The sequence below is a fragment of the Urocitellus parryii genome, chromosome 10, assembly GCF_045843805.1.
Source record: "Urocitellus parryii isolate mUroPar1 chromosome 10, mUroPar1.hap1, whole genome shotgun sequence".
NCBI classification, from domain to species: domain Eukaryota; kingdom Metazoa; phylum Chordata; class Mammalia; order Rodentia; family Sciuridae; genus Urocitellus; species Urocitellus parryii.
Window position 1 is genome coordinate 28,145,851 of NC_135540.1, and position 24,363 is coordinate 28,170,213.

The 24,363-nt window shown below is 37.1% G+C and overlaps 1 protein-coding gene across 1 annotated transcript in view; it reads right to left on the bottom strand.

Moving 5' to 3' along the window:
• The window catches only part of Dchs2 (dachsous cadherin-related 2), a 138,394-nt gene that overhangs the window by 24,666 nt on the left and 89,365 nt on the right, over positions 1-24,363 (bottom strand). The window contains 1 exon segment of the mRNA XM_077803107.1: positions 6,931-7,044. Within this exon segment, the coding sequence (XP_077659233.1) occupies positions 6,931-7,044 (114 nt within the window).

The following is a 24,363-nucleotide window of genomic DNA, read 5'->3' on the forward strand; positions in this document are numbered from 1 at the left end:
CGCTTGGGCCTCACCCACCTGTAAAGTTTCGCTCACTTCTTTCTCTGCTTTGCCCTCTCTGCTCCAGTCATAACCTGAATCCATCCAGTGTTCCATGAATGGTCATTTCACAGTTGTCATGCATGCCTCTCACCTGCCTGGAATGGTCCCCACGTCTAGCCCCCTACAGTGATCTTTCTTGCCCTGTGCCATCCCAATGCCCACTACCCACAGACTCTCACAAAACATCTGCATTTGTAGGCAGCCTCCTCGGTTACCTTACATGTTTCAGGCCTATTAGTTCTCCAGGTTTATAAGCTCTATAAGGTGAGGGCTATTACCTGTCTTTTACACTCCATCACATCACTTAGCTCAGGGTGTGGCCTCTAGAAGGCATTCGTGAGTACTTGAACATCCTCATATAAGAAGCAGAACTAAATAAAAAATGGATGCTATCTTTTTCAGGGAAGCAGACTTTGGGGGATGATGTCATGCTCAAGTTTCTCCCCTAAATTAAGAAATTCCTTCTATATAACTGCCTTCTCTAATTTTTATTGCTTTTTCCCCCCTGCCATAGAACAAAATTTCAGATCCCACTTATTATCATTTTGACTATCTGAAATTCCATCAAGTAGAGACTTATCAAATAAGCACATGAAACCAAGAATAAATCCTAGCACTGGTTGCTTCACTTAGTTAAATTAATGGCTCCAACACCTCATTTTTGTGACTTGCTGGAGAAGGTTTTTCAGATCCTATATGGCTAAAGCTCCTTTTCCATGAAATGAGAATATTCATAATGACTTTATAGGTAGCTGTGCAGACCACATGATACAACATCTCTACATGGAATTTTAGAAGTTTGGTTTTCTGGCAAAAGAACCTATACTTTTTCCAGTAACTTGGCCTGGAAGAGCATATTTATTTCTCTGCCTGAACACATTTCCCCAGATAACCAACCTAGTTCAGAAAACACTTGAGTTTTATCTTTGATATTGAGTATGTGTGTGGGGGAGTGTGTGTGTGAGAATATTATAGTTAATATTCTGTTACCTCAAAACATTAACTGTTTATGTTCTATATTCAGAACTCATTTTACTATCAAATTTAAAGTATCATAAACTCACTATTATTTTTTGACATCAGATTTTCAGTATTATTTTGAGTCCTGGGACCAAATTAATTTTACACACCACAGTCTGTTTTGTTCAACACACCCCTAACAGAGAATTATGGGTAGCTCCCAATTTTGGCAACTGCAGAAACATTAAGATGTATCTTATGGGTTGGTGATGAAAGTAGCTGGTCTTGAGAAACATCTGTGGCACAAAGGCTGATTCCTACACCCCTAAATTGTAGGGAAGCCAAGTCTGAGGTGGGTCCATGGCTCTCACCGGATCTCTAGAAAACGCAGCATCATGCTATCATGCTATTGTGTTACTGTTTGTAAAGGAAAAATAAAATAGAAAGGCAACACTAAATTGCCAGTGTCATTTAGTAGAAAGTGTGCCAATTATGGTGCAGATCAAAGTGGAGTTTTTAATAAAAGGCTTGTGTTTAGGCTTTGATAATTGGAATTTTGCACTTGGAATGGATCTATGGGTCTAATGCTTTCCTTGCTTGGTTTTTTATTTTTGGCATCATAACTGGCACATGCTGTGAAAGTTGTGCAAATGGAAAAGACAATAGCCAGTCTATGAGATGACTCAAGGCTGGCACACCTACTAAATCCACATTTTGCCTGCAATGATACACATGAATTTTTTTCTCAGAGACATCAAAGATGTAGTCATCAGTGAGATGAAAGTACTACCAGGCTGTCTAATGACACGGGCAGAAGTTCACATTTTCCTTAGAGCATGAAGCCTTGCAAATATCACCTTTACATTCCTGCTTATGCATTATGTGCCAGTTGTATATTAACATGAGAAAAAACTGCAGCAATATTTTTCCTTCTAATACATAGCTTTAGTCCAAGTTTATAAAGTGCACATCAAAATGAGATTAAGATTCTTCAAATGCTACATGCTTGATAAAATAATCAGGTTACTTCAGTCATTTTACACTGTGTGCACACAACTATATGAACCCAAAGCAGCATGTGACAAATATTTATGTTACCCAATAGCTTTTTAAACTCTCTCCTGCCACAAGCATGTCTTTGAAACATCGAAAGTTTGATCATTTTTGTTTTATGTCAATCTACCAAATAATGGACTGAATACTACCATCTGTTATTTACATACACAGTCTTAGTCTTAGTCAAACTCTAAAATTCCTGCTGGTTTAGACAGTAATAGATGTTTTTAATCCAAAGCAGCATGAAGTTTAAATACAAAAGTCAACCTTTGGCTCGTAACAATGGAACAGAGGTTCTTTGCATTTTTATCTTTTAAAACAGTGACCACAATTTGAGAGATCAATTTTATTATTTCATCATGTATACCAGTTTTCTATTTCAACTAATCCAAGGTTTAAAATACACACATCCATAAAAACCCCTGTTAGGTATCTTTAGGCACAAATTTAATGATAATGTGTCAAAGATAGTACGAGACATGCATTTAATATCATAATTAAAAATTTTAAAGATTTCATGATAACAGTTATATATATAATATGATTATATATATACATATGATTATATATACATATATATATAATCTACACATATTAATGATGCTCATGATCAAGGCAACTAAAATGCTTGATAAGATTTGGATGCATATGATATTCATGCACATTACCTATTGTTATGATTTGGATGTGAGGTGTCCCAATAAAGCTCACATGTGAGACAGTATAAGAAGGTTCAGAGGAGAAATGATTGGGTTGTAAGAGTCTTAACCCAATCAGTGACTTAATCCTCTGATAAGGATTAACTGAGTGGTAATTGAAGTGGTGGGCTATGGCTGGAGGAGGTGGGAACTGGGGTGTGGCCTTGGGTATATATTGGTATCTGGTGAATGGACCCTCTCTCTCTCTGCTTCCTAATCACCCTGTGAGCTGTTTCCCTCTGCCGCACTCTCTGTCATGATGTTCAGCCTCAGCTCAAGCCCAGAGGAATGGAGCCAGCTGTCTATGGATTGAGGCTCTGAAGCCATAAGCCCTCAAATAAACTCTTCCTCCTCTACCGTTGTGCTAGTCAGGTTATTTAGTCACAGCAGTGAAAAAGCTGATTAAAATACCTATGCACATACATGTTTATGTGTATATTAAAATGCATTACTGAGTTGGTACAATTGTAAGGAATCCCCAGAAGACAACCTAACAATGAAAACAGGAATCCTTGAAGGAAAACATGCACTAAAAGTCTATGTTCATTCCAAGACCTTCTTCCATGACTTCCTTGAAATGCCTCTCTGGCACTTCAGAATGTGAAAAACAGGTTCAGAGGTTAAAAGGCTAAGAGGAAAAAACCAGCATACAGTAGAAACCCAAAAGCTATATTCTAAATGAACAATGAATGTGAAAAAAAATTAAAAACTGATGCATAAAACTTGATTTTCTTGACTTTGCATTTGCTAACAAGGAGAGAAAAAATATTTCTTCCAGGAATTCATTAGCTTGGGCCTGAGTTTATGTACTTATACTATCACAGTTAAATGTCTTTTAAAAAGCTCTTAAGAATTAAATTTGCTGGGTGCAGTGGCCCACACCTATAACCCAGCGACTTGGGAGGCTGAGGCAGAAGAATCAAGAGTTCAAAGTCAGCCTCAGCAACAGCAAGGTGCTAAGCACCTCAGTGAGACCCTGTCTCTAAATAAAATAGGGCAGGGGATGTGGCTCAGTGGTTGAGTGCCCCTGAGTTCAATCCCCAGTACCTCCCCCCAAAAGAATTAAATTTAAATTTGTTCCTGTTTGTTGTAACCAGGTGAATTTTAGAAGGAAAGAAAACCATCTCTGAGGGGCACAAATTCAATCCAGGCTTCAAAGAAGCTTCAAAGGAAATGTTTTGAGGACAATGTGGAGGTCATAGTTCACAAGTACAAGCATCATACAGAAACTCAGACCCACGAAAAGCAACAAGTAAATCCAACAGACAGCAGAATAAAACTTCAAGGACTTACAGTGGTAGAATTACTGCATTCACAATTATATATATAAATGCAGTGTTGCTAGGTATGGAACCAAGGGACACACACGTGCTAAGCAAATGTTCTAACATTGAGCTACATCCCCAGCCCCATATGCTTAAATATATATAAAAAAACCTTGGAAACATGCACAAGGAACAAGAGATTAAATTTTTTGAAGACCAAAGATATTTGAAAAAGAGCAGAAGAGCTGGGTATGGTGATACACACCTGTAATCCCAGCAATTCAGGAGGCCAAGGTAGGTGGAGGATCATAGGTTCAAGGACAGCCTCAGCAATTTAATGGCATCCTAAGCAATTTAGGAAGACCCTGTCTCAAAATAAAAAATAAAAAGGACTAGAGATGCTGCTCAGTGGTAAAGCTTCCTTGGATTCAAAACCCAATACAGTACAAGACAACACAATAAAAAGAACAGAAGAAAAATCCTAGAAATGAAAAAATATAATTCCTCAGACTGAAAAGCAAAAAAGACAAAGAGATGAAAAAGAGGTATAGGAGAGATTTATTTGGTTCCATCTTTGTCTAATTGGTGTTCCAAGGAAAGATACAAATGAATGGCATTTAGATCAGTTGCTGACTTCTTAGAGCAACAGCAGGAAACCAGAAGACAGGCGAGAAAGTAACTGTGAGTCTAGAATTATAAGACCAGCAAAAGTATGTATTAAAAATAAGGATTAAATAAAGACATTTTTTTACACAACTAAAATCTAAAAGTCACTAAAAGGAGTTATTTGGGGTAGAAAGAAAATGATAATAAAGGGAAGTTTGAGATTTAAGAAAGAAAAGTTTGCAAAGACATTAGCTAAGAAGAAGCTAACTCTATTACAAAATTCTAAATGTTCCTAATTAAAAGAACTAAAACTGTGGTCAACCAAACCATGCAAATAGAAAAAGGAGTATTTGGAGATAAAGAATTATAAGCCTTGTGTAGTACATATGATTTTGTCTCACCTTGGATTCTAACTTTATAATATTAAAATAGCTAGATTAACCACTAAAAGAAGAGAAATAGCTATATAACTTTCAATCAACATAGGGGAAGACATTTTCAGAAAATGATTATGTATGTACAATGTATAGGAAAATGTCAGAATCAGTGAGTTTGCAAACTTTCTTGATACAAACTCAAAACACAAAAGTTAACTTCAAACATACATACCAACATGGTCAGAAAAAAAAATTTAATTTACTTCAGCAAGAAAGTACAAAATATTTAGGCAGGCCTAACAAAAGATATGAAAACAGGTAAATTTCCTTCTTTGCTATTTCTCTTAAACAGGGAGAGGCTTATGCACCTTAAGTCAGTAAAAATATTGAGCAAAAGAGCCCACAGCATTTCTGAGATGATGTTTAAATGAAGGTCAAAGAAAATAACACTATTTAGAAATTTGAACACAGTGGAAAATTATAACAATGAAAACAAACTCAGTTATCAATATCCAATTCAGATTACTGATACCTCTGGAGTGGAAGAAGGGAGCCTGAGGCTCTTTAGCATATGCAACAATATGTTAATTAACTGGATTTAGCCATTCCAATATGCATCCATACTTTTAAGCAGTAGAAAATGGGAAGAGGGAGGAAAGGAGGAGAGATACACATGTCTTCCTAAAGTTCTAGTAATGTCTTATTTCTGGAGACAGGTAACAAACACATGGGCTTTTATATTTCTATTTTCCATTACGTATTTTGTATATTTTAATGTATTATCATGTAGATATTTCAAAAATACTTACATAACTTTCAACAGAACTAATAGAAAAGTAGATTTCTGTGGGTGACCTCCTTGTTCTGACTCTAGGTAAATTTTATCTGCCTTTTAATAATATAATCCAGTGGTCGGGGGAAGGCCGTGCTTGGGCCACATCAGGAGGAAGAAAGATCTGGATAGTCTGGGATAACATGGAATCTCTATTATGCTCCTCTTTTCATAAACAGTTTAATCTCAGCTCTTTCCCCAGAGATCTAAGACACCAGGTCGGGAAAGCTCATGGGGCAGTGGTGTTTGAAAGCACCTTTCACCAACAGGTTTCCTGTGTCATTCTTCCACTCTGCCATGGGTGAAGGGATGGAAATTTCCAGCAGACTGCCTCAGAAAGGCTGCTGACCCAAGGCTGCATGGACCAAAAAGCCATAACACCAGCCCTGGCCACCATAAAGGCTTTTCTCTAAGAAATTATGCCCTCCCAATTTTTCCCGTGTGCATGTATTACAGATTAAATAAGGCAGTTGTATGGTAATATAGAAATTATTGAAACCATTCTTTTTGAGGTTTGACAATGAAGAAATAGATATACATCTACTGCATAGCTGTTAGTCAAAAAAGTATGTTTCAAATAATCAATTGGTATTCATTTAAAACACAATAATGGTCGTATTAAAGCTAAATTTAATACATGCTGTATTTGGAAGTAATTTCTTTACCACCACATAGAAACTTTTCCAGCTGTCCTTTCTTGTTGCATTGTTGACATTCAGTGGCGAATTAGAAGAATCTCTGATGAAAATTCCCTAGGGCCAGACATGTGTGCTTATTTTCAATTCAAATTCAGTATCATTGATCTCCACACTCTAGCTCCAATTTTCCCAAACAGGTTGGGAAATTATAAGTAGAAACCAATTCATCTTCAAAAATCCAAAGCACAGGATAAATGCTAATTTGGAAATGTTGAAATAGAATTCTTAGTGACTATACATAAACAAACACACAGATAGTTCTGGGTTTCCCGTAGTTTCTCATTGGCTACTATAAAAATTTCTTGCTAACTTTTAAAATTTTACTTTGAAAATTTTGTAGACTAGTAACATTAATGGAAAAGCAAATAAAGCTATATTATAGTAGAGAAGGATTACCTGAATTGGAGCCCAGGGAACAAACTCCATCTTCATTTCCACTAAAAATCGAGTATTTAATACCATCCTGAATTGAGTCGGAAGCAAAAGCTTTTACAGTCAGGATAGAAGTACCTGTAAACATAAGGTTTAAAAAAATAGGGCATCTTTAGGAAAATAATATTTCATGGGAACAAAGAAGAAGAGCAAACACTTGAGTAATAACTATTATGTTTTCACTATTCATTAATTCAACAATCACTCAGGAAGCGTCTTCATGTGTCAGAATCCATGCTAAGTACTGGGGATACAGAGGCAAGCAAGGTAGAGTAGATCTTTATTTATGAGGTGGTTATTAAACTAGAGGAAGGAAACACAGTAAATCACTAAACAAAGACGTAATCAAGGTAAATTTCAGACTCTGCTACTTTCCCTGGAAAGAGAAGTAAGGTTATGTGACAGGAGCACTTCTTTCCTGGAGCCAGGCAGAGTAAGGATGAAGGGCCATGGTAACTGGCAGAGAGGATTCGAGGAGGAGGAATAACCAGTACAGAAGTGGTGATCTGGGAAAGGTCTGGTACAGCACCCGGACTCAGGGAAGAGGCCTAGAGAGGATGTGGCAGCATCAGCAAGGAGAGGGTCTTATTCTCCGTTTGTTGGGAAGTCATAAAAGCAGTCTAAGGAATGGAATGAAACAACAAAATTTATTTTAAAAAATAACATTTGACTGCTGGCTGAAGAACATAGGAAAGAAGAGAAAGAATGGAGCAGAGACAGTGTAAGATAATTATTATATTGTGAGATAATATTACAATAGTCCTAGCAAAAGACAAAGACCCACAACTGTGGGAGGGTAGATGGACCAGGTAGGCAGATTGAAAACATGTTTTCACACAGTGTCTTGATCATTGGGTGGGAGTGGGAAAGAAGGTTAAAGGAGTGTAAAGAGAAGAAAATAATTCTTTTTTTATTTTTAAAACATTTTATATAACTCATAAAAAAGTACTTGTATAAAAATTCTAACACAAAGTTGCTAGAGAGCACACAATTTCCAAAAATGTCCTGGGTTTTTGTTACATTCAGTTTTCTAAAGAAATAATTCTTTAACTGGCATCTAGATTAGTCATAGGTAGAAGCAATTCAACTGGAAAGTAACTTTACTACATGACACTAACTCATTAAAAGTTTGTTAAAATAGGGAAGAAGCAGTCAAGAGATAACTTCAAGAAAGAAAAATTGAATTAGGTGTAGAAATTGGAAGACAGTAGAGAAGAAAGCCATTTCAAGTTATGGAGAACAAACCAGTCACCAGCATGAAAGAATGCACAAGGACCGACAGTGGCAATGAGGTGATCTGTATGATTAGAGTTGGGAGCCTAGGATGGTCACAGTGGCACACACTTGTAATCCCAGCAACTCTGGAGGCTGAGGCAGTAGAATCATGAGTTCAAAGCCAGCCTCATCAACTTAATGAGACTTTGTCTCTAAATAAAATATAAAAAGAGCTGGGGATGTGGCTCAGGGGTTAAGCATCCCTGGGATCCCTGGGTTTAATCCCAGTACCAAAAAAAAAATTTAATTGGCTTTATGTTAAGGATTTCAATTATATTCTGTAAAATGACAGATAATAAATCTTTTAGGCTCTGTGGGTTGTGTAGTCTCTTCTGCAAATACTCAACCCTGTCATTGTGGCATGAAACCAGTTGCAGACAATATGTTAAAAAAAAGTGTGACTGTGTTCCAATAAAACTTTATTTAAAAAATAAAGCAGTTGGGTTTTATGTGACAGGAAACAGTGAAGAGAAAATGGAAGATAACTGAGAAAAGATGCAAAGTGACTTTAAGGCAAGCTGCACATAGCAGTTACTTGTATGAGCAGCTCTGGGCAAAGAAAGTTACTTACGACAGCTACAAGGGTCCCCAGGCATCTATTTGGGCCTCAGGTCAGTACTTTCATGTCTTTGTTTATAATATATTATGCCTATATGGCTCACCTCTGCTTTGCTTTCTGTTCTGTTTGTTCATTTCTCTTATTTTTTGTAAAAATATTTTTTTAAAAAAATTAGTCAACTTCACTAAGGTAAAATTTACATGCAATAATATGCATGTGTTTTAAATATGCAATTCTGTGAGTTTGACAACTATATACACCTATGTAATCAGTATCACCATAAAGACCCAGAAATATTTTCAACACCCACAAATTTTCCTTCTGCTTCCTGCAGTCACTTTCCCCTCACTTTTGACCACATGGCATCATGGATTTATTTTCTATAACTCAAGATTTGTTTTGTTTCTAAAATTTTATACATTTGTGAGTCACACACTATCTGGCTTCGTTTGCCCAGTATAATTTTTTGACAACAACATATATATTGGTTGGTGTATCAGAAGTACATTCCATTTTTATTGCAGAGTGATGCTCTATTGCATGGGCACACCAGAATTTGTTTTCCATTCACCTACAGATGGACATTTGGATCGTTTCCTATTGGGGGCTACTGTGGCTAAAGTTTCTGTGGACATTCATACCCCAGGGTTTGCATGAATTCATGTCTTCATTCCTTGAGTAAATGTGTGTTTATAGGAAACTACCAAACTATTTTCCAAAGCATTAGTCCTTTTTTACATTCTGGCTGGCCACATATGAGAATTCCAGTTGGTCCCAATTGAGTGGTATTGTCAGTCTTTGTAATTCTAGTCATCTCAGTGAATATGCAGTGTATCTTATTGTGGTTCTTAGTTTTAATTTTCCTGATGTTTGGTGATACTGAGCATCTTTTTGTGTGCTTATTGGCCACACTTGCACCCTTCTTTTTTAGTTCAACCTTGTCCCTGGCTTCCTGGTTTTTACTCACCCATCACTTCTGAAAAAACATTCTGATAGTTTTTGACTAACCCCTTTCCTCTGGTTTTAAGCATCTAACTTGTGGTAACTGCTTTGAACTCCTGATCTTGCCATGACCCTGCCTCTCCTCTTACTGTCCTTTGCCCCCTGGGATGCCACCTACTGGCAATGTTTGCATGTTGTACTGACAGGGAGAGATGGACAGGAGGGGACCCTGGAGGTCTCTCTGGCTGCTCACCGTACAGCAACAGGGCCCTTCTCCAAGATGGTGGTTAACAAGGCACAGGAGGAAAAGTGAAAGAACACATTTGGAAAGGAAACAGGACCAGCCCTGATGTCTGAGATGAGTACACTGCAGGAATCATTAACTCAGATGCTATTAAGTAGAAGCAAGAAGCAAGGCCACCTGAAGAGGTCAGAGAAGTGGAGGGGGCAGAGCACTCAGTGTGCCCAGGCACCTCAGCTAATTGCTGCGAACAGAGGAAGCAGGCTTCAGGGTGCTTGAGATTCTGGTCTTTCCAAGAGAAGCTTGAAAATTCATGTTTATGTTCATGTGAAATCTCTCAATTTCTAAATGTTGGAAAACAACTAATTAAGAAAACAAATACCACCAGATGGACTGAATAAAACCCAGCTGTGGCTTGGCTCTGGTGCTGAATCATCCCATCACTGATAGGAAGATAAGCCTCTCTCTGTTATCAGCCCTTTTAGCATTTGGGCTTTGCTACTTATTTTTTTTTTTATTGTTGGTCATTCAAAACATTACATAGTTCTTAATACATCATATTTCACAGTTTGATTCAAGTGGGTTATGAACTCCCAATTTTACCCCGTATACAGATTGCTGTATCACATCAGTTACCCTTCCACTGATTGACATATTGCCTTTCTAGTGTCTGATGTATTCTGCTGTCTGTCCTATTCTCTACTATCCCCCCTCCCCTCCCCTCCCCTTCCTTCCCCTTTTCTCTCTCTACCCCTTCTACTGTAAATCATTTCTTCCATTTGTATTATCTTGTCTTACCCCTCCTTTCCTCTTATATGTCATTTTGTATAACCCTGAGGATCGCCTTCCATTTCCATGCGATTTCCCTTCTCACTCCCTTTCCCTCCCACCTCTCAACCCTGTTAATGTAAATCTTCGTCTCAAGCTCTTCGTCCCTACCCTGTCCTTGTTTCCTCCCCTTATATCAAAGGAGTCATTTGGTATTTGTTTTTTAAAGATTGACTAGCTTCACTTAGCATAATCTGCTCTAATGCCATCCATTTCCCTCCAAATTCTATGATTTTGTCATTTTTTAATGCAGAGTAATACTCCATTGTGTATAAATGCCACATTTTTTTTATCCATTCATCTATTGAAGGGCATCTAGGCTGATTCCACAGTCTTGCTATTGTGAATTGTGCTGCTATGAACATCGATGTAGCAGTGTCCCTGTTTTGCTACTTATTTTTAAGCCAGCGACTCGACTCTTATGTTGGAAGACTGATCTCTCATCTCCTTGATTTAATTGGGCAAAATGACTCAACAGCAGAAATTTTCTTTTTAACTTTTTGGTGGTGTGAGGGTTGAACCCAGGTCCTTGCATGTACTAGGCAAGCACTCTACCACTGTGCTACATCTCCAGCCCCAAGGAGATTTTCTATATATTTGTGATTGATATATTCTTATAACTGTATACTGGTTTCTTGGTTTTTTTTGGGTGGGGGGTGAACGGAACCAGGGACTGAATTCAGGGGCATGCGACCACTGAGCCACATCCTCAGTCCTATTTTGCATTTTATTTAGAGATAAGGGCTCACTGAGTTGCTTAGGGCCTTGCTAAGTTGCTGAGGCTGGCTTTGAACTCATGATCCTCCTGCCTCAGGTTCCTGAGCTGCTGGGATTACAGGCATGAGCCACCACACCCAGCTATATATTAGTGTTACCTTTAAAATTTTGTACACTTGTTAATTATAAGAAAGATATACTAATTACCCCAATTTGATCAGTATATATTATATACATGCACTTGTATACATATTATATACGAGTCACATTGTACTCCACAAATATGTGTGATCATTAAGTTAATCAAAATATTTAAGAAGTTTAAAGAGATAGAAATGCTAATTATCTGATTTTGATCATTCTACTCTATATACGTCTACCAGATTACCACCCCATACTGCATACATTTGTACAATTAAAATAATAATTTAAAGAGAAATTTCCTACACTTAAAGTCTATATCTGGCATCTTTTGTTCAATGTAAGGTTGCTTTTTTTTTTTAAATAAAGTGTGTTGTTCTATGTCTCAAAAATGTATTTCTTCATAAGTAGCAGGTACTTAAAGATTGTGGGAAGAAGAAAGGTAGAAAAGGAAACAGAGAGAAAAAGGACACTGAAATTTTCTAGGCAGAGAAATTAGAATAGTGTTGGCCTGAGTCTACAGGGTCACTCTAAATTAATGGAAATTATTTTTTAATAAACAACTCAATAACATCATATCTGATAGTCTTATCTGCAGAGGTCAAAAAAATAGTACCTCTACAACTGAGCCTCCTCATTGAATCTTACTGCACAGGAACCGGGAACCCCACTTAAAACCCATTCTACTGGAGGTTATAACAAAATATTATACCTAAACCAAGTTAAATTGCTATTTTTTTCTAGATATTTAAGATAATTTCACTGAAAATAACAGAAAAAGAAAAGGCCCTAGATCAGACAGGCTTTTCCTCTAGGATCCTTTCAATGCCTACTTCTCAAAGGAAAAATGCAATGATCACTATAAATGTTAAAGGAAACAAGAATATGATATTGCCCACAGAACTGAAACTTCAGTGAGAACTCAGTGAATGAAGACCCAAAACAGAATTTGTTATGGAAAAAGACAGGAAACTCCAAACTCTATATAGTACTCTCTTTAGAAAAATTATACTCAATGTAAACTGTGACAATATTTAAAAATAATGTATCAGGATTTCTCAATGGTTATTCTATTCAAGCCAGTTATGAAGTCATTTTGGAACAAAGTATCAAATTTTAATCAATCACGCTGGAATCAATTATTACACATGTTGAGAATTCTTTCAAATTGCATTATAATCTCATGGTTGCTTTATTGCATTTCAGGAGACATGCTGTTAACATAAAAATGTCTTGCATTTTTGTTAGGATTTAACCTTTACAGTAGTACACTTCATGCTTTATCTCTTGTGCTCAATTATAGTTGTGTGCTTCCTGACACAATTTATTTTAAAAAACAGGAAATTTTATTTCATCTAACTTGTCATTTACTCTTAAGAATGGCAGTAAGAAGAGAAACAGCAATGCAGGCAAGATACACAGTCTTGCTGGCGGCCCTTTTTTTCATGGGTTAGGATGCTTATTACATGCCCAATTACAAATGAAAACATGGAGAGGGCTCACATTAAAAAGAACAAAGATTGGTACGGAATTGCAAAGAATCATACTAGGCCTTTCTCTTTTAAAGGAAACAATCCTATTTTATTGAAAATAAAATGTTCATCATACCAAATGGAATTACAATGCAAAAGAATTTCATTCAATAAAAACACTTCAAACTAGATACTCAAATCCTCAGAGAACTGAAAATATATATTCTTTCTCTGACAAAGTTTAAATTTGAGACTGTACTGAGAATATATAAGTTTGAGAATATACACGTACACATATATAAGATCATATATATATGATCATGTGAAAGTATTTATATACATCATGTGTATACACACACACACACACATAAGATTAAACCAGGGCTCTTTACCACTGAGCTATATTCCCAGTCCTTTTTATTTTTAAATAGGTTCTTACTAAATTTGCTGAAGCTGGCCTCAAACTTATGATCCTCCTGCCTCAGCCTCCTAATTTGGTGAGATTACAGATGTGCACCACCACACCCAACTACAAATCTGTCCTTCATAAATGAAGGAGACACAAACCTTCCTAAATAAGCAAAAGCTGAGAGAGGTCATCACCACTAAATTGCCTTAAAGGATCTGATAAAGGGAGTCCTACTAGTTGCAACAAAGAAACACTAGATGGCAAATGGAAACAAAAAATACAAGCCTTTCTGGTAACGTCAATATATAGACAAATATAGAATCCTACTAGTCTACACTAGTGGTGCACAAATTGCTGTGAATTCTGATTTAGAATGTAAAATCTAAAAACAAAAACTCTAACCACAAAACTATGTCAATAGATACAAAATATAAGAAGGTGTAACATAAAGTGTGCATATAACAAGGGGAGATGTAGAGGAGCAAAGTTTTCATGTGCAAATGAAGTTTGACTTTATTATAATTTTAAAAGAGATTGTTATAAGCTATTTTATGTCATGTGGTATCCACAATAAAAACACCTATAGAAGAAAAACCTGAAATAAGAAGGAAATCAAAGCATGTCAAGCATGCCAATAGACAAACAAAACAAAATAAAACAATGAAAAAGAGGAATAGAACCAAAGGAGTAAAGAAGGATGAAATAACTACAAATATAAGGAACAAAATGTTAATAGTATTTTCTATCAGGGATTACTTTAAATATAAATGGACTAAACTCCCAAACTGAAACACATAGATTAACTGAACTGATTTTTTAACAAATCCAGCTTTGTCCTTTCTATCACACTCACTTTACGTATAAGGACACACATATAGGCTGAAAGTGAAAGGATGGGAATAGATACTAAAAGTAAATTCTGTTGAAAATAAAACAGGGATGGTCAGAGTTACATCAGGCAAAAATAGATAAAAGAGACAAAGAACATGGCATAGTAATAACAAATTCAATTCATCAGGAAGATATAATAACTACAACCGGCAGAGCACCCATATATAAAGCAAACATTGGCAGAATTGAAGAGAGAATTGATGACCCCAATATAACAAAGTTTAATACACAACCTTCAACAATTGATAGATCAACCAGATAAGATAAACCAGGCAACGCTAGACTTGAATAAAACTGCATACCAGTTGACCTAATGGACATATAAAGGACATTTAACTCAACAAGAGCACAGAATACACATTCTCTTTAAGTGCATGCAGAACATTCTCCAGGATAACTCACATGCTAGCTTACAAAACAAGTCCTAATAACTTTAGCAAGATTGAAATCATACCAAATATCTTTTCCAACCACAATAGAATGAAACTTGAAATCATTAGCAAAAGGAAAACTGGAAAATCCCCAAATATGTGAACAACCAACGCATCAACAAAGAAATAAAAAGGGAAATTAGAAACAAAATATCTTGAGATGAAACAAAAGCACAACATCCCCAAAATTATGGGATGCAGCAAAAGCAGTTCTGAGAGGAAAGTTACCAATGGCAAATGCCTAATTAAAAAAATCTCAAATCAACAATGTAAGGTTACATCACAAGGAACTACAAAAAGAAGAATAAACTGACCCCAAAGTTAGTAGAAGGAAGGAATTAATAAAGATTCAAGTGGAAACAAACTAAATAGAGAGAATAAAAACAATAGAAAAAATTGACTAACAATTGCTATTTTATAAAAAGATCAACAAAATTGACAAACTGTAATTAAAAGAGAGAGACTCATCAAAAATAGAAGTGGAAGAGGAGATTATCACTGATGCCACAGAAATTTTAAAAGGGTATCAAGAGACCTCCATGAACAATTACATTATATACCAACAAGTTAAATATCATAGAAAAAAGGAATACATTTCTAGAAATATACTACCTGCCAGAACTGTTCATGAAGAAATAGAATTTTGAGCAGACCTATGTAATAAAGGACATTGAATTTTTAATAAAAAAAATTCCCAACCACAAAAAAACCAGGACCAGATTTCTTCACTGGAGAATTCTAACAAATATTTAAAGAACTAATGTTGATGCCAATCCTCCTGAAACTCTTTCAAAAAACTTAAAAAAGGAGACAAACCTTCTAAACTCATTTTATGATATCAACATTACTTTGAGACCAAAACTAGACAAAGATACTGCAAGGAAAGAAAACTACAGATAATTTTCTTTTCTTTTTGTTTCTTTCTTTTCTTTTTTTTTTCTTTTTTTCTTGCAGGTACACTAAATTAACATATCTGAACAAAATCATCAACAAAATAGTAGCAAACAGAATTTAATAGCACATTCCAAGGTTCATACACCATTACCAAGTGGAATTTATCCCTTTCAAGGATATAAGGATAGTTCAACATATGAAAATAAATTAAGTGGCATACAACATTAACCAAATAAAGTACAAAAATTGCAAAATCAAGAATTAAAACAAATGGGATGGATTCAAACTAAAAAGTTTTTTTTTTCTCAGCAAAAGAAATAATATGTGAGGTGAATAGGGAGCCTACATCCTGGGAACAAATTTTTACCTCTCACACATCATATAGAGCTCTAATCTCTAGGGTATATAAAGAGCTCAACAAGATAAGCACCAAAAACAACAACAATGACAACAACAAAAACAAATAAATAATCCAATCAACAAATGGGCCAAGAACCTGAAGAGATACTTCTCAGAAGAGGATATACAATCAACCAACAAATATACGAAAAAATGCTCATCATCTCTAGCAATCAGAGAAATGCAAATTAAAACTATGCTGAGATACCATCTCACTCCAGTAAGAATGGCAGCCATTATAAAGTCAAACAACAATAAATGCTGGCGAGGATGTGGGGGAAAAGGTACACTCATACACTGCTGGTGGGACTGCAAATTGGTGCAGACAATTTGGAAAGCAGTATGGAGATTCCTTGGAAAACTGGGAATAGAACCACCATTTGACCCAGCTATTCCTCTTCTCAGACTATACCCAAAGGACCTAAAAGCAGCACACTACAGAGACACAGCCATATCAATGTTTATAGCAGCACAATTCACAATAGCTAAACTGTGGAGCCAACCTAGATTTCCTTCAGTGGATGAATGGATAAAAAAAAATGTGGCATTTATACACAATGGAATATTACTCAGCAATAAAAAGAATAAGATCCTGGCATTTACAGGGAAATGGATGGCATTAGAGAAGATTATGCTAAGTGAGGTTAGCCAATCCCCCCCCCAAAAAAAAATGCAGAATGTCTTCTCTGATATAAGGGGGGTGACTCAAAATGGGGTTGGGAGGGAGAGCAAGGGAGGAAGATTACCTCTAGATAGGGAATAGGGATGGGAGGGAAAGGGAGGGAGAAGGGGAATAGCATGGATGGTGGAAGGAGACCCTCATCATTATACAAAATACATGTATGAAGATGTGACATGATAAATTGTGGTAAAAAGGTGTTTTAAGAATTGTAATGCAAAAAAGAAAATAAAGTGCTACTTCACCAACAAAAAAAAAAAATTGCAAAATCAGCTCAATAGATACAAAAAGTTAAACATGCTTGCTTGATTAAAAACAAAACAAACTAGAAATAGAAGGAAATAACATACATAATAAAGGCCATCAACACACAAAATTAGTTATGTTTCTGTGTGGTAGCAATGAAAAAATACACCCAGGAAATTAGATAATTCCAAATACACCAGCATCAAAAACAATAAATACATGAGAATAAATTTAACCAAGGAGAAAAAAGATTTGCATATTGAAAACTATAAAAAAATGCTGACAGAAGTTAAAGAATACACAAACAAATAGAAAGACATTCCCCTTATTCATAGAGTGGGAGATACTATTGTTAAAACGTCCATACGACCCAAAGCAACCTATAAAATTAAATTCAGTCCCTACCAAAATCACACTGAAATTGTTTTTCAGAAATAGTAAAAATAGCCCTAAAATTCATATGGAACTTCAAAGGACTCTGAATAGCCTAATAACAACAGCAACAATAACCTGGAGAAAAACAAAGCTAGTGGTCTCACACATCCTTACTGCTAATCATATTATAAAGCTAGAATAATCAAAACAGTATGTTTCTGGCATAACAATAGACACAAAGACTTAACAGCATTATTCTTAGAAATAAATTCTCCATATATGATCAAATGATCTTTAAGAAAGTTGCCCAGGCTATAAAATGGGTACTAGGAAAATTGGATATTTAGATGTAAAATAATGAATTTAGACCCTTACATTATACCATATGCAAAAGTTAACTCAAAACTCAAAATAGGTTGGGCACAGTGGCCCAACCTTGTAATCCCTGCATCTTGGGAGGCTGAGGCAGGAGGATCGCAAGTTTAAAGACAGCCTCAGCAACTTAGTGAGGTTCTAAGCAACTTAGTGAGACCCTGTCTCAAAATAAAATATAAAAAGGGCTGGTTAAGTGCCCCTGGATTCAACCCCTGGTACATAAACAAAAAACCCAAACAACTCAAAACAGATTAAACTCTTAGATATAAGACCTGAAACCGTAAAATTCCTAGAAGAAAACAGAGGAAAAACTTCCTGACATTATATTTAGCAGAGATTTATTGGCTATGTCATGAAAACCACAGCCAAGGAAAACAAAAATAAACAAATGGAACTGCATCGTTTTTTTTCCCTCAGGGGGAAAAAAAAAAAAAAAACATCAGTAGAGTGAAAAGTCAGAGGGAGAAAATATTTGCAAATCCTGTATCTAAGGAAGTTTTATCCAAAACAACTTCTACAGACAACCAAGGAAAAAAACTGATTAAAAAGTGGAAAAGGACTCAGATAAAGATTTCTCCAAAGAAGATATACCAATGGCCAAGAAATAAGATGAAGTGCTCAGTATCATGAATCATCAATACCACAGGAGATCTCACAGCACATCCGTTAGAATGGCCACTATATAAACAAAACAAAACAACACAGCAATAAAAAAAGAGCAGGCAATGATGAGTATTGATAAAGATGTAGAAAAATGTGAACCTTTATGCCCTATTGGTAAGAATGGGAAATGGTGCAACCATTTTGGACCATAGTAGGGAAGTTCTTAAAAAAAAAATTAAAAACCAGAACTACCATATGGTCCAACAATTCTACTTCTGGATAGATATCCAAAAGAACTGGAGACAGGACCTCCACATATTTGTACTCATGTTCATTCCCACAGGTGGAAGCACCCTAAATGTCTACCCACTGATGAAAGTATAGTCAAAAGGTGGCGTACACATACACTGGAATATTATTCAGCCTTTTAAATGGAAGGAAATCCTGCCATATGCTACAAAAAGGAAGAACTTGAGGCCATTATAGGAAACAAGTCAGTCACAGTCCACCCCCCTACAAAACCAAATACTATACAATTCCGCTTACATGAAGTATCTAAAATAGACTTCTAGAAACAGAAGGTAGAATGACATTTGCTATGAGCTGGGGGAGGGAACCAAGGGGAATGGTTCAGTCAGCGTAGAGTTTCAGTTCTGCAAAATGAGAAATCTGTTGCACAGTGATATGAATATAATCGACACTGTTATACATTTAGCCATGGTTAAGGACGTAATTTTTTTTAATTTTATTAGAATAAGAGAAGAAATGGTGTTGCTTTTTCCTTCCCACCAAAAACAAAAACAAAAACAAAAAGGGAGAGAAAGAAAGAAAGAAGAAAGAAGGAACTCACTCCTAGGAAACAAAGTACAGAAGCACAGAAAATGTATACTCAAAAGGAATAATTTTCCAAAACTTGTGCACATATGAAAACGATGCTTTAAAATGGTAATTTATGCATTTTTGAATATATTTTATTTTGTGAACACCTAAAGAAATAATACAGGAAGTTATTGAAATTGCTTCCTGACTTTTTGTAAGTTTTAGCAAAGAGGTGGGAAAGAAAACCAACTAGAGTTAAGGCGTCTGTGAGAAGTACGTTTTATTTTAGTGGGCAAGATTTTTAGGAATGATATCTAGAAATGACTCCATTTAACTATTTTAAAATATTCTCAACAGCTTAGAGAAGGTGGGTGCTGAAGTGATCCCTAGATGTTCCTATCATATCTTTAATTTTGTAACAGAAGACTATCTTTATTTACAACATGAGCTGGGGAATTTTTAGTGTTGAGGCAATGTTGGATCTGATCCCAAGTCCTGCTTGTGGGTCTGGTGTGTCTGGCCCTCTCTCACTGCCCAGCCATTTCCTGTCTGGGTTTCCATTCCCATGTTGTCAAACTTTAGATTCTCTGCATTTTCAAGATCCATCCATATTCTCCTTTCCAGATCCTGAAACCCAAGACCCAGACAGAATCTGAAGCCCACACAGATTCAAAAAGATAGACCACACGGTATTTCTGTACCGAATGATTCTTCAACTTTGGTTTTGAGATGCACATTTCCAACTATGTAATTACACTTCACTCAAGAAAATGCCTTTTAGGATGTTTTCAGTTGCCAAGTAATGAAGTTACAATCTATTATTTTAATGATTCCACTTGATTGTCACAAGAGCTGCTTAGAAAGAGAGCACTGTTATCCTCAAAATAATCTGAAACCAGGCTTCAAACACCCACAAAAAATAGGTGCTAAATGGAACAAAAATTTTAAAAAGGGCATCTTAATATTTACACTAAATAATTTTTATTCCATTTTTTTTGATTTGAGTATTAGTGAAAGTTCTTGGTAAGTTTTAAAGTGCCATAAATCACAACTGTCTAAATCTCTTCCAGCTTTCAAAAACAGAACAAAATACCCCTCTGATCCTCAGGGCCCTTCAAACAGTGGTTTTGTCACATTCCTTTCCTCCCCTTCATCGCCAAACCTTGTCAAAAGGGCACTGAATGGCCTGTCCCCACCTCTTCACGCTGCACCTCACTGTGCTTTGGCTACTAAAATAAAACTCCAGCAAATTAGTTCTCCCCACAGTTCCCAATTCCCTCCTAAGTTGCTAAATTCTGTTGAGCTGTGAACAGTTTCTGTAAGAAGCCACACTGAGTCCAGAATTCATGTTAGACAGTCTGGGCCTTGTATTATTCTTGGCCAAAATCCTGAACAACTTCCACAGAGCAGCCCTGCTCCTTGGGACTTCTCGGGACTCCCCCGGGCCTCTGGTTGGCTCCCGGTGCCTCTCTGGGTTGTCTCATCCTCTACGTTGGTTGCATGGACTTCTTTCAGACATTCCTTCCTTTCTTCCATGTTTGAGTCGCCCACGGGCAAGTTGACATCCTCAGATCCTCTCAGGTAAGACTGCTCACGCTCAGCAGAGGCGATGGATTGGCAGTCCCCTCCCCATGGCTACAAACTCACCACTTTCTTTGGCTTTGGGGACAGGGACCCAATTGGGATAGCTGCCACTTTTCAGTCTCTACTTTACCAAGCCTCTGCTCCAAATGAGATATTCTGATTGCTTCCTGCCTCTGGAAGGTGCCATCTCCTTTTCTTCTAACACTGTCCTCCCAGGGATTGTCAGGGCCACCCTGAGCCCCCCATTTCCATCCCCTTTGCAGATGCTTTATTTCTCCAAACTCCTGTAAAACACTAATGCTTCTTTGATTTCCTCGCTTATCTTTCTATCCTTGGGGAAATGCGTGGGAGTTTCTACCCATGAACGGTGTACCTCAGAGGAGTCTCACTGAACTGGGTGGGGTGGGGTGGATATCCAAGGATTTTGTTTTTTAAAATACCCCACCCTGGTATCTAAGTAATAACCAGGTCCCACTGAAACCCTGGTGGAGCACATGGCCTCATCTTCTCTCACTGCAGAGGTTTCAATGAGACCCTGGTTATTGGTCACGTGGATCCCTGCAGTATCCTCCTAGCTCATCTCTCTCCTCCAGGCCACCCTTCACACAGCTTTGAAGGGAGCTTTCTACCATATCAAAGTGTTTTTGATAACCCCCAGGCCTTTGCTGTTTCTCTCTTCCAAGTTATCTTTGAGAAGCACATGGACCTCCTGCCGACCAGTACTCAGCTATTCCAGATAAGATGCTTCTAGAGACAGCCTACAGAGTGGGAGAAAATCTTTGCCACTTGTACCTCAGATAGAGCATTAATCTCCAGGATGTAAAAAGAACTCAAAAAAATCTAACACCAAAACCCAAATGACCCAATCAATAAAGGGGCAAAGAAACGGAACAGATACTTCACAGAAGAAGAAATTCAATTGGTCAACAAATACATTAAAAAAAAAAAACATGTTCAACCTCACTAGCAATTAGAAAAATGCAAAGTAAAACTATACTGAGATGATTCTCACTGCAGTCAGAGTGGCAATTATCAAGAATACAAGTAACAATAAATGTTGACGAGGGTGTGGGGAGAAAGGTACACTCATACATTTCCAGTAGGACTGCAAATTTGTGCAACCACTCTGGAAACCCAGTATGGTGATTCCTCAGAAAACTTGGAATGGAACCACCATTTGACCCAGTTATCCCACTCTTTGGTGTATACCCAAAGGACTTAAAAACAGCATACTACAGTGATGCAGTCATGTCAATGTTTATAGTAGCTTAATTCACATTAGCCAAATTATAGAACCAATCTAGGTTTCCTTCAACAGATGAATGGATGAAGAATGCAGTACATATGCACATTGGATTATAACTCAGCCATAAAGAAGGATGAAATTATGGCATTTGCCAGTAAATGGATGAGACTGGAGACTATCATGCTAAATGAAATAAGCCAAATCCCCAAACCAAAGTCTGAATGTTCTCTCTGGTATGTAGATGCTGACTCACAACAGGTGGGGCAGAAGGAGGAGTGGGAAGGTTCATTGGATCAGACAGGGAGGAAATGAGGGGAAGGGAGAGAGAATAGGGATGGGAAAGACAGTAGAATGAATTGGACATCACATTCCTGTGTTCACATATGAATACATGACCAGTGTAACTCCACATCATGTACAACCACAAAAATGAGAAGTTACATTCCATGTATGTTTGATATGTCCAAATACATTCTACTATCATGTATAACTAAAAAGAAAATAAATAAAAATTTTTAAAAAGCTGCTTCACCTGACGGTGAGCTCACCACAATCTTTAGTCTCCAAGTTTTTTGTGCATGATGCCATTTCCCCTGCCTGGCACAAACTGTCTTTCCTCTCCCCAAATTCTTATTTGGGCAGAAGCCTTTTGTCTTAGAAGTAAACAATGATGGTAAAATGACTTCATTTCATATTTGGTGAAGACCTACCAGGTACAAACTTCCTCTGGCTTTGCTACACTCCCAGAAGCTCCTCCCAGCTAATTCTAACTCACATTCATCTCATATCTTTGACTTCAGACTATTGATCATAAGGAAGGTAAAATACTTTAGGGAATATGAAGTGCTGATTTGATCATGAAAACCATCTTATAAAAGAGTAGATGAAAAAAAGATTTTTTTTTCTAAATAGTCCTTTAGAAAACTGAATATTGAGCATACAAAGTCAAGTATATAGCCAACATCTAACAGGATGGATGTTGAGAAGAATAGTGAGGGTATCCTCAAGAATATAAATAAAAGTGTCCCTCAAGGGCTAAAAATGTATGAAGTGAAAAATCACAAATTCACAGAGAACATCTTAAATGTACAAAGAAAAAATAGTTCTTTAAAACAAATTATTGATCTACTATCTCTTAGGAGCATCACTCTGATGGACAGTAGGAAGAAATGACCATTTTAAAAATGCTAGGTAATGTTGTCTCTGTCTTTTCCCTTTAAACACCATTTTTAGGTAACTTACTTTGAATATGTGCTCAATTTTTGAGTTTCCCTGCCTCTTGTGTTGCTCCTCAGTAAGATGACACTGGTGGGTAGGGGTGTGTGGTAGGGGGTCTTGCAGGTGGGATCCCTTTGTGCTACCAGCTCCTAGAGTTCATCAGTGAATCTGGTCTGTCGGGTCAATGTGGCCAAGTTCAGGACTCCATCCTTGGTGACATGACCTCATGTGAGCTTCTAAAGACCCTTTGAAATGCCACATGTTCCTTCCTATGTTCAGGTTGTCCCTGCACAGATTTGGGGATGAGGTCATCTTATCCCTTGCAGCAATGCTCCCCGTGGTGGGCCCACTGGTGATCTGTGTCCGCCAGTGAGCCAACTGGGATTCCAGGATGTCTTCTGGGCCTTTGCAAGAGCCAAACAAGGATGGAGCGCTTCCCTGTACCTCTGTACCTGAATATGTTGCCAATTTTACTCTGCTACCCCCTGATCTGTGTGGGCAAAGAGCCATCCTGGAAGACAGAGTTCTTCCAGGGTCTCCGCGTGTCCTCTGCTTTTAACTTTCCCTTCAATCGATCTCAATGGCCTCTCCTGGGTTATAGCTTCTAGAAAGGGGGTATATCTGGGATGCAAGGTCCTGAACCCTTGATTCCTATACTTTATCTCTATTGTCCTTCCTACAGCTCCCAGCAACCAGAATGGATGGGTTTCCCTTCTTCCCATGGAACAGGCTTCATTATGAACCATGTTTGTTTATATCATGAACCACAGATTTTGTTTGTGAAAGACAGAATATTCTTTCTTTGTATTCCTACTGAAACGATCCTAATGCTTTCTAAAATAAGTGGACATCTCTTGTAGAATAGACAAAAACTCTTATCCACAGAGAGGTAACAGAGAATATTAACATAGTTCTATGTGGGAGACCAACCTTGCAAGTGACTGAGTCACACTCCCCGAGTGCTAAGTCACTCAGTTACAGAAATGTGGCAGAGCTTTCCCCACCCTTCTTGGGTTCAAGGGTCAGTGTCTTGAACATGCATGGGTATGTCTT